At 42.9% G+C, this 11,989-nt stretch overlaps 1 protein-coding gene across 7 annotated transcripts in view; it reads right to left on the bottom strand.

Annotated features, from left to right (window-relative positions):
- Positions 1-2,808: 2,808 nt before the first annotated feature.
- The window catches only part of LOC123377063 (calcium-activated potassium channel subunit beta-2), a 76,471-nt gene continuing 67,290 nt past the window's right edge, over positions 2,809-11,989 (bottom strand). For all 7 annotated transcript variants that reach the window (XM_045029477.1, XM_045029480.1, XM_045029479.1 and 4 more), the window contains one exon: positions 2,809-4,842. In XM_045029477.1, the coding sequence (XP_044885412.1) occupies positions 4,558-4,842 (285 nt within the window). In that variant the 3' untranslated portion in view covers positions 2,809-4,557. The remainder of the gene's footprint in view (positions 4,843-11,989) is intronic.

Here is an 11,989-nt window from a genome sequence, read left to right as displayed (position 1 = left end):
ACTACATTGACCTAAGTGCTATGCCTCTCATGGAGATGGAGTTAGTAAGTGGGTGAGTTACGTGGGTGGGAGCAACATTTTAGTGTAGACGCTTACAGAATTAGGTCAACATAATCTGTAACACAAGAACCAGGGGCCACCAAATGAAATTAATAGGCAGCAGGTTTAAACCAAACAAAAGGAAGTATTTTTTTTCACACAACGCAAGTCAAGCTGTGGAACTCCTTGCCAGAGGATGTTGTGAAGGCCAAGAATATAATAGGGTTCAAAAAAGAACTAGATAAATTAATGGAGGATAGGCAGGATGAGCAGGGATACTGGGCTAGATGGACCTTTGGTCTGACCCAGTATGGCCGTTCTTATGTTCTTAAATAATCATCAGTCTCTTTTTAAGCAGAAATCCAAAGAGTAAGGACTATGTAGGGCTAAGGGAGCACTACTGACCTAACTCTGTAGCATAGACGCTTTTGTGAATTCCAATCAGCACCTACCTATATCTTACAGCATCAAAATATATTTGTAAATATGGACCTTTGTTTTTATATAGCAATAGCATCCTTCCAGTAGAGGATCTCAGGTACCTTATGAGCATTAAATGTTCACCACGTGCCTCAGAGGCAGTCAAACTGGGGCACAATGGGGTTAATTGACTTGGTCATGGTCAGTGGAAGAGCCAGGAACAGAACCTGTGAATCCCAGTTGTCTCCTCTTCCCACTAGATGATGTTGATGAAGCTGTGTAGAAGGTCAATGGGGACATTCTGCTCCAACTGATCTGCCCCCAGTGATCTCAGTTCCTGTTCATGGGAAATGAGCAAGAGGGGGTAAAATGAGGAGAAAATGAGGTAGAGAAAGAAATAGCTCAGGCAAATATTCTGACTGAAATTAATCTCTCTGGGGCAGCAGGAGTTGCCTAAACTGTATTTGAAATGCTGATACTTCAGTAGGGGGCTAGCTGTGCCAGTGATCAGACTGATAATTCCTTTTAAATTATTGTTTTACCTCACTCCATCCAATTACTCAAGTTATTTTGCTATCCCACAGATCTGTCTGTTAATGTCAACAAAATGATTATAGGCTGCAACAGCGTCAAGATGTTTCACCCACAGGAACGCTGGTAAAAATGTTTATGGCACAACATGTTGAAAAGTGCATTTGATGAGTAAATGTCAAGCGTAATCAGCTTCCTGTCACTAGAAACAAAGTGCCACAATCACTGCCCCTGAAATGTCACACATGGAACTAAAGAGCTACTTTATTGCCGGCCACGTAAATCATCATGTAAATGGCCAACGTTTGTGTCAGTAATTTCCTGAAGAATCCTCTCTGTTATTACAGCTATTTGCTAGATAGCGTTGGGCAGAATGTTTGATTTGGAACAATTTCAGTGGAGAGTGCTGAGTTCTTCCTTTGGTGTATGTAGTTCTGCTGAAGACTGAGGTTTTTATATAAGAAAAGGGGCAATTTAGGATAGCAAAATTGAACACAAACCAGCCTCCTTTACTTGTGGAGCAAGCATCAACTTTCAGATGAATGAAAATGCAAGTCTCCCATGACATGCTGCATTTTAGACACCTGCCAGGAGGCCTTTGCTAAATGCCACAGGGGTGGTCCAAGCCTGGCTACCTCCTTTGTTTTTGGACCCTCTTCTGATATGCTTTAATAATAATCATTAGCACTTACACTGTGTAATCCTTTATATATTTAAACTACTGCACAAATACTAGTCAATGAATCCTTGCACCATCCCCGTAAGGTAGGTTCAGCAAATATTATCCCTATTTGATGAGGAAACTGCAGCAGAGAGGTGAAATGACTTGTTCAAGGTCACACAGGTCAGTGGGAGAACCAGAAGCAGAGCTCAGGATTTCTTGACTTCCAACTTTGGGCTCAGTCCTTGACCATACCACCTCCCAACCTGCTTTGAAAATGAACTGCAAAGGACTTCCTACCAGTCTGGGCCAAGCAAGTGCCTCAGCTCTCCTTCAGCATCTTCTGTAACTGGAGGAATCTCTGCTTGCCCTGCAGAGTCTTCTGCCTCCAACTAATGCTCTTACACTTACTTGGATTAGTAGTTGTGTTCACTCTTCCTCCATCTGTTGTGATATTATTGGGCATAACTGGCTCTTACCTGTGGCAGCGCCTGTAATTCAGATGCAATAGAGCTCTCGATAGCTCTTCTTGTGGTTTTCCTGCTTAAAAAATTCTCATTGTAACTCTGAGGATTTTCCTCCTCCACTTTGGGGGCACATTTTTGCCCTCTCTTAGGGTATCTTTAGTAAAAGCTAGGCAATGTACCAGCAGAAACGTTCCCCCAGCTGCCCTTAATCTTGATTAATCCCTTTGCACCAGAGCATTAGGATTCTTCTCTTCTACAGACGTCTACCTCCATCCATTCGATGTTGGAACTCTCCAGGTGGAGAAAATAAGGCATCAATCAGATTTTCTGGCCATGTAGAAAATAATGTGGGTAGTGAGTTCTTTTGAATTTAAATGGCGACTTCTTGAAATCCACTAGGGGCTTCTCCACTGTCAATCTAAATAATGTGGAAGTTGCTCAGATACCATGGTGAAAGGCTGTACAAAACCCTAAAATAGGTAGATAGATAGCTTTTACAAAGTAATTTTTACAAACTCCCTCTCATGTTACAGAGGGTTGGCAATCCTGGTTTTATGGCAACAGAATCTTAAAAAAAAAAAAAGTTGTTGAAACAAACCAGTTCTGAATGGAAAAGGTATTGAAATCCTGAAGATTTGATTTAATATTTTTATTACACATTTTTGGAGCCCTGATCACACTCTCCCCGCCCCCAAGAATTTATTTGCCTAAGAAAAATCATACCATGGATTACAAGATTGCAGGTTAAATCCACTGCTGTGAACTTATTTTTACAGCTCCGACTACACTTGTACAATTTGTAAAATCTTGTAACACCTTAAAGTTTTCAATACTACATCATGGAAGAAGGTACTTATATATGGATGAGCTAGACAGAAGACTCTGGATTTTCTCCTTCTGCTATCTTTTTGGCAAAAAAGAAAAAAAAGAGGTGGAATCTCCTTCTTTTGAATGTACCTGTAAATAATTTCCTATAAATATTCTATAGTAAGTTCATGGGGTAATCAGAGAGGCTGCCTCAAATTTGTCCTTCAGTTTAGGAGCAAGGTAAAAAATGTTGAGATTGTCTGTAGAGTATAACAACATGGAAAATAAATTATGCCAAAGATGTGCACATAGTGTGCGTGGAATTATATTGGTAAAGCCCCCATGGAACATACATGACAGCTAGGACTACATATTGGTTTGAATCTCAATTTTTCCAATACCTCATATTACACCTGGACATTTTAGAATGCAAGTCACTTCAGCCAGCACTGCATAACAATCATAATTTCCAGAAATATTATGATTATTGTATAACAATTCAATTAATACACCTAGCGAAGTGGAGGAGATTTTTTTCAATCCAAATGTCACAGCAAGAGAGACCTCCATCTGATTGAAATGTCAGTGTGAATATTGGATAAGATCCCACGTTGCTGCTCCTTGATGTTATGGTCTTTTCCAGGCTTTGAATGTGATAAATACAGGAGTTATACTGCTCACTTTCCAGTTAGTCAAAAGGAAAAAAAAAATAACAATCAAGTTACAATACACAATTAGATATAATATAGCTTTTTCTTTTTATATCTCTATATAATCAAGTAAAAAAAGTTAAAATAGTTGGAAGTAAAAAATGAAAAAATAGCTGATTGTGTTTTTGTTTTTCTTTACAGCGATATGGTAGCAAATACAAGACAAATGCGTAATAAACCTTTACATAAGGTGTCTGGTCCCATCTCCAGCAATAGGGCTCAGCTTGGAGTAGAAAATGAAACTGGTTGAATTTTCTTTGTTTTTGGCTGTAGCTTCTGTAGATGATGTGATGTGAGGAAAACATATTGCAAATATCCATCTCCAAGGTGTTTTACAAAAGACCTAAAACACCAAAGGGTGAAATTTTCCCCTTGCCAGGGAGAGCCAGCACAAGCAACATGCAAGTCCCACTTGAGCTGTCAATTGTATATGCATCCATTCTATACCCTCTTACCCTAAAAAGACAGTGGTTCTATACTTTTGTTGCCCTCATTCCCTCCAAAGCCATCCGTTGCATGCCCTGAGGATTAAATGGGACATAAATGATTCTGAGGCCTTTTGCTAGCCCTCTGCACAGGGGTGAATTTCCCCCAGAATGTTACACTGAAATGTTGATGTGTTCATTGACAAAGCTTGGCAAATGGTCACACCGAGCCCTATTTTGGCTGTAGAAAAGAAAGAAGTACTAGTTCCAGCATAAAATGAGATCAGATAGACAACCAACACAAACAGTATTTTTTCCTGTTGTCTGCATAATAATAACATCATGTTTGCATATAGAACAGCTTTTGCATTATTGCTCTACTTATAAGAATATAGTAAGGAACTTAACAGACTTGCACGTTACAAACTTAAGGTTCTTTGGTGAAGAATGAAAAAACAGTATTTTAGCTGAAATACATCTCAGAGAAGTTTCTGCTTTTATCTGTTGATCCTTTGGATTCTCTCACAGAGGAGGGAGAGGTACTGAGTCAGCTTTACCATGGCAACGATGGCAACCCCACCAATCATCATGCATGTTGGCCAGAAAAGTGAGTGGAACAGCACGTTGGAACTGTAAAGTTTGGTTAATATCACATTCTTCTGAATGCCTTCTGGGTCGTAAAAGCACGAGAAGCGCTGGTACTTCCTGAAATTTTCCATTACAACACTCACAAGTGACATGGACTCTTCGTAGTTCTTGCCACACTTGGGGATGTAGGAACACTGGGAAGAAATTAAAAGGAAAAGAAATGTCTCTAACCAAATACTATTTTGGATGACAAACAGGAAAATCTCCAGCAGACTGTCCCTTTCATAAGACCACAGAACAAGTAAACCAATAGTAAGAATAATAAAATAGTCATAGTCATGGTCATAATTATACGAGGAACAATACTTTAAACTTTTATAGCAGTTTCCATTTGAGGAACTCAAAGGTCTGTACAAATATTAATGGAGTAATCCTCACCCTACCCTCCAGGGCCAGCTCCAGACCCCAGTGCGCCAAGCGCGCGCTTGGGGCGGCGTCCTGTGGGAGGGCGGCAGGCGGCTCCGGTGGACCTCCTGCAGATGTGCCTGCGGAGGATCCGCTGGTCCCGCGGCTCTGGTGGAGCATCCGCAGGCATGTCTGCAGGAGGTCCACCGGAGCTGCGGGACCGGCGACCACCAGAGCGCCCCCCGCGGCGTGCCGCCCTGCTTGGGGCGGCGCAAATCTTAGAGCCGCCCCTGCTACCCTCTTACAGATACTTAGCCCCAGGGGAGGAGGAAGCCCTAGAATGGAGCAAGCAGGTATTACATTCCCCAGTGAGATAGTGGCCAAACCCTCTACATGAGCCCAAACTGGGAACAGGCAGAAATTCCTTGTACATTTCCTTCTTGCACATCCATGCAGAATGTGTCCCGTAATTAGGGCCAGTGGTTCGTCACATGGCCACAGGGTGAGCCTGGGTTCCGTGATTGATTTGGTCTGTGGGTAGGTCTCTCTCTCTCTCTCAGACCCCTCTCAGCACTGCTGCATGGCTGAATCTGCCTGCACTGGAAGAACAGCTATCAGAGGTTTTTGGTTATTAATTTAATTTTATCAAGTGAGATTTGCAAAGGAAAAAGACATTTTGATTAAAATAATGTGACCTGTGACTTTTGATTTTTTAAAATATATAAATTTCATAAACTTCTCCTGCTCTCTTTTATGACTATGCCATGACTTTTCATAACATACTGCGACAAACCCGCTGCCCTAATAACAATCCATAGATTAACCTTGTAACAGGATTTGATTGATTCATTGGCGAGTTTATTAGCTGAGAATCTGATTTCCAGTGCAGCAGAGATGCTGGATGGCATTAGCAGACTGCAGCATTAAGGGTACAGCATGTCAGCACTTCTTTTATGAATATTTCATAGAGCAATAGAAATTAGAGGTGGAAAAGACCAGAGAGGTCGCATCTCATCCATCTTCCTGCTAGAGAAGGATTGTTCCCTCCAGCATATTCTCTAGTTCTTTGCCCGCCATGAGGTTTCTCCAACTTCCCAGTAGAACCTAATAGATCACAGCCTGATAGACTGCACTGTAAAGAAATGTTTCATCCGGGTCAGCCTGAGTTTTCCTTTATATCCCATTGCTTCAAGTGGCAATTGTAACCCCAGCGTTTCCAGCTCTTGTGATTTTATTACGAGTCTCGATATTCTGGTTTTGTTCTTAAAGTCCCTGTGCTGGATCCCTGTGATTAGGTGAGCATCTCAGCTTTCATTTTTTGGAAAGTACACCGCTACCTCGATATAACGCCACCCGATATAACACGAATTTGGGGCTGTACACTCCGGTGGAGCAAAGCAAGTTCACTATAACACGGTTTCACCTATAACGCTGTAAGATTTTTGAGCTCCCAAGGACAGCGTTATATCGAGGTAGAGGTGTAAGCTTCTGGTTGTGGAGAAAAGCTTGAAGGTATCACCCAAGTGCAGCTTAAAGGCTCAAAAAGCAGATGGGAAATAAAGAGAACCCCACATTAATTACTATTTAAAATCTCATGATTTTTAAACCAGTCTGATGTTTTTAGGGGCCCGACTCATGATTTTTGAATATTTGAGGTTGGCAATACTGTAATCCCTTTATATTGCTCTCAGTAATTCCTTTGCATGCTTGGTGGTTATAGCCTTCCAGTGTTGTGGTAGCATGTCCTCCCTCTAGCTGCAAATGCAGCCAAGCCATATGGTACATATTTAGCCTGTTTAATGTTATCAGTCTCTCTAATCATGGGCCAATTCTGTGTCGTTAGTTAGGACTCAATTGTTCTTTTCCAATTTGCCCTGTGGGAGGGGTGGTATATAGCTGCCCCACACACCTGGAAAATCTCTAGGATGTAATAATGCCCCAGAGAGTCACAATTCCTTCCCTGCTATGGCCTTTGTTCTCAGGTAACAGTTTACTACTTCTGAGCTGCGGGGAAGAGAGGATGAGATTAAACAAGGTTCTGCCCATTCTCTACCCGTCTTCAGCCACTCCCCATCCGCTTGCTCAGGGCAAGAAATAGCAGGCACAGAGGCTCCTAAACACCTGTGAGGATCTGGGCCTATCTCCCATTGGGAGGATCTGGGCAATAGTGCCCACTTGACTACAGACTTCTGGATCCAAGGTCAAGGGAAACAGCTCAGAGGCCCCAAATAGCCAGACAGCACGGGCCATAATCTAGCTCTTAGTTTCCATCCAGTGTTGGTCATAGACAGTGTATAAACGCTCAGCCTGGGAATAACTGTGAATTGAATTGGCTGGACTGGATTTTGGTTATGGAAGGGAATGAGAGGGTAGGGGGCTTAGCTTTGTTTGCTTTTTGCTTCAGTAATGCCTAGGTGCTTATATAGTCCAGTAAACCCAGACTATTAGTATTCAGATGAATTACAACACCAGGCCTCCAACTCTTGTAAGTCTTTTGATACCAGGAACAGTAGACATACCAATCCAGCCTAGGCTATTCATGGCAAGATGATTTTCAAATACCAAGCCTGCCAAGAACAAGTGCAAGGATAGCTAGATATCCTATACCATTCATCCCTGGGTCCTTGTAGTAGGAAGGATTTTATCTGTGCCAGGGTCCTATATATGCTGTACAAGTCATTGATGCCTGTTATCCTAGGTGCTAAGTGCCAGGGTGGCTTAGAAGGCCTGTTATCCCAAGTTCTAAATACCCGTGTGGTTTGCAGTGCCCGTTATCCCAAGTTCAGAGTGGCAGGATAGTTTACATTACCCATTATCTCAGGTTCTGAGTACTTGGGTGGTTTACAATCCCTGATTCAATGGCAGATTCCTAAACCATCAGTGTGTGTTAAGCTTTAAACTGTGGCATTGATTCATCTTGCTAGCTGATAGTCAGAGCTGTAGAACAATGCAGCTGCCTATGTTGTCGTTTGCTGCTGGCAATTATGCATAGGATTCCATGTTCTGGACAGATCAGTGGCTAGGAAGCAACCCTCCTAGTCCACCTGTCCAAGGTCACTAACCTACTAAAGGGGCAAGGTAGGCGCTGGCAATGAGGTATTGCAGAGCTCTTGTGAATGAGAAGTGTTTGAGTGCCTTATATGGTCTGGTCTTCATGTTATTTATCACCATATCTTATAATTAAATCTATGGACTGTATAACACTTGTATCGTACCTCCTTAATGTCAATCACATGTAATATTAGAAATGCGCAGATATTAAAAATATCCAATGTTTGGGTCTCTGGGTAGCTGGATGTATTCCAGGGAGGCATAAGAAAATTGGCAGGGAAAATAAGAGAACTCTCCTAATCTTTTGATCTTCATTTGAAATAGAGCCAAAATAGCTATATCTCTTGTTCCAAATTCAAAAAACAGTTTGCTTTGACCTTTCCGCCCATTTATTTTAAATATTTGCATATCTGCATTTAAGGAGCATGAGAAAAGTGGTCCTTGTGGTGTTTCTAATGTGTTCACATGCAGAATGAAGTGGAAATCAGGGAGAAGGGAAGGATGTGTAAGACAAGGGAATGGCAGATTTGAGTTAGAATCCCAGCTCTACCACTGAACCCTCCATGGGCAAAATTTTCTCATAAGTTTAGCTTGCCATTCTTCTGATCATCCTTTTCTGCAGCTGGTTCAATTTGGACTTTTCTTTCTTGAATTATTCCTAGGAAACATTTTTGGGAAGTTCTATGGCCTCTGTTATACAGGAGGTCCAACTAGACCAGTGGTCCCCAAACTTTTCGTCTGGCAGGCGCCAGACAAAGGACCACTGTGGCGGTGGAGCACCCGCCGAAATGCCGCTGAATTTCGGCGGCATTTCGGCGGTGACGCCTCTCGATGACGCTGCTTGCCGTCGACAAGCGGCGTCATCGAGAGGCATCGCCACCGAAATTCGGGAGCGACGCCTCTCGATGACATCACTTGTTGGCGACAAGCGTAGTCATTGAGAGGTGTCCCCACTGAAATGCCGCTGAAATTCGGCGGCATTTTGGCGGGTGTTCTCCCGGGGGCCAGGCCGCGGGCGCATTAAGATGCCCCCAGCGCCGCAGGCATTGCGAAGGGGACTACTGAACTAGACAGTCACAATGGTTTGTTCTGGGCTTGGAGGCTTTGATTACAGTGTGGTATAAGAGTGATTACTGATACATAGTGTCTATTCCTGGCATCACTTATGCTCTGTGGATATAAATCAGGAATAACCCCAGTGGAGAAAAAGAATTAAACTGATGTAGAGAGAGATCAGAATAGGCCTTTCCAACTCCTTGAAGTACTGCAACACTTCCAAGACATAACAGAATGACTCAGTAGTTTGAATAGAAGAGACTGCTGATCCTATTTACTTTCCCCAGAGGCTGCTAGCAGCTGACAGTTGAGAAGAGAGTGGCGCAGCGAAGCTGCTATGGTTGTAGGATTGACAAGGGGCTAGGCAATAGTCTTAAAAGGCTAGAAATAAAATATGCACAGGGAGAGGAATGAAAAATCTTGTGTGCACTTCTGGGGAGATTAAAATAGCTCAATCGACACCCATTTACTTCCTGTTGATTCTGATCAGAAACCGACAGGGGTGCATTAGATATCTCAATATAAATTGCATCTACTCCTTCCCTTAATCTTTCGGGAAGCCAGCTATTTTAGATAGTGAGTCTTATAGAGTAATCATTATTTAAAATCAAAGTGCATTTTCCTCAGTCGGAGCTAGTGAGAGAAGCAGAGAGCGTGGCTGCAGACACTGCAGTGTGGGCGTGTGTGTGTGTGAGAGACTGTGGTGGGGGTGTGCAGTGAGCTGGAAAGATTATGCAGGTTTAGGCTGACCTTTGGAAGGTCACTTGTGTTGACCTGGAACGTAAGTGCAGCTCTTTTCAGAGTGTTGTCGGTAATGTTTGGAATCAGGGAGGCAGCTGCGTGCTTTTTTGTGTGGGTGAGTAGTGGAGGTAGATCTTAGCAATATGATGATGTGGAAGGAAACTGACCACCAGCACCCTGTTGGCGCATAGAAAATCAAGCACTCTCATGCACCCTTCCTCTCTCCTGTGCATGAGGCCCCTCTCCAACCTGTTGAATGGATGGCAGCTTGTTAGGTCTAGCAGCGGGGAATTTCCATCAGCTATTCCTAGCCTGCCTCTCACAGCAGCAGTATATGTTATTGCTTGCTAGGTGTCTGCAGATGAGGTTATAAACACAGAGGAAAAACAAGGTGAGAAGGGTACATAAGGAATTAGAGATAACAAGAGAGGGGCATGCCCCTTTCATTTCGGAACCAAAACTAGTATCAGAAACACGAGGAATATTGCACATGGGATGAACTGGCTTAGGATGCTTGGGATCCTGAAAGCACGTTGGCTTGTATTTTTCCTAGTCTGAGGGACCAGTATCCAGTTAAAATTATGAGATGCCTTAAACCACAGTGATGGAAATTAATGCTGTTTGCCAATGGAAAGCTGGTCATGCCAGCTTCCCGGGAGTGTACAGCAGGGTCTTCTAGCCCTGGTGGTTCATAAGAGAAAGGCTCTTCACTGGGCCAAACAGCACCCAAGACCAACACTGAGAAGGTTGTGTGCTCCAATATAGAGGGCATCAGTCTGGGAATCAGAAAACTGGGCTTTAGCATTGATTTCCTGTGTGACCTTGGGCAAGTCACTTAACTTCTCCAGCTGTAACGTGGGGATAATGATGCTTTGGAATCCAAGGGATGCAATGCTAACTATTAATATTACTTAATGCAGGTTTCTTCCAGCACTACATGGGAGAAGGAAGTGGCTTCTATGCCTGCTCTAGGGGGAGAGTCAACACAACTTTTGTAAATGGACATTATACCTCATCGATCTTTATGAATTGTTTGAGAGGTCGACAAACATATGGGCAAGGGTGATCCAGTTCATATAGTGTATTGGAACTTTCAGGAAAGCCTCTGACAAAGTCCCTCACCAAAGTCTCTTAAGCAAAGTAAGCTGTCATGGAATAAGAGGGGAGGTTCTCTCATGGATCAGTAACTGGTTAAAAGATAGGAAACAAAGGGTAGGAATAAATGGTCAGTTTTCACAGTGGAGAGAGGTACGGTAAATAGCAGGGGCCCCCAAGGATCTGTACTAGGACCAGTGCTGTTCAACATATTCATTAATGATCTGGAAAAAGGGGTAAACACTGAGGTGGCAAAGTCTGCAGATGACACAAAACTACTCAAGACAGTTAAGGCCAAAGGAGATTGTGAGAAGTTACAAAGGAATCTTACAAAACTGAATGATTGAGCAACAAAATGGCAGATGAAATTCAGTGTTGATAAATGCAGAGCGATGCACATTGGAAAATATAATCCCAACTATATATACAAAATTATGGGCTCTGAATTAGCTGTTACCACTCAAGAAAGAGATCTTGGATAATTGATAGTTCTCTGAAAACATCTGCTCAATGTGCAGTGGCAGTCAAAAAAGCTAACAATGTTAGGAAGCATTAGGAAAGTGATAGATAATAAGACAGAAAATACCATAATGCCACTATATAGCAGTGCACAGACAATCTAGGAAGTTTTTGGAAAGTGTAGGGGACAATGTCCTGGTGCAAGTGCTGGAGGAACCAACTAGGGGCAGAGCTCTTCTTGACCTGCTGCTCACAAACAGGGAAGAATTAGTAGGGGAAACAAAAGTGGATGGGAACCTGGGAGGCAGTGACCATGGGATGGTCGAGTTCAGGATTCTGACACAAGGAAGAAAGGATAGCAGCAGAATACGGACCCTGGACTTCAGAAAAGCAGACTTTGACTCCCTCAGCGAGCTGATGGGCAGGATCCCCATGGAGAATAACATGAGGGGGAAAGGAGTCCAGGAAAGCAGCTGTATTTTAAAGAATCCTTACTGAGGTTGCAGAACAAACCATCCTGATGTGTAGAAAGAA

Source organism: Mauremys mutica, chromosome 9 (assembly GCF_020497125.1).
Source record: "Mauremys mutica isolate MM-2020 ecotype Southern chromosome 9, ASM2049712v1, whole genome shotgun sequence".
Lineage (NCBI taxonomy): Eukaryota > Metazoa > Chordata > Testudines > Geoemydidae > Mauremys > Mauremys mutica.
This window is presented reverse-complemented; position numbering and strand designations above follow the sequence as displayed.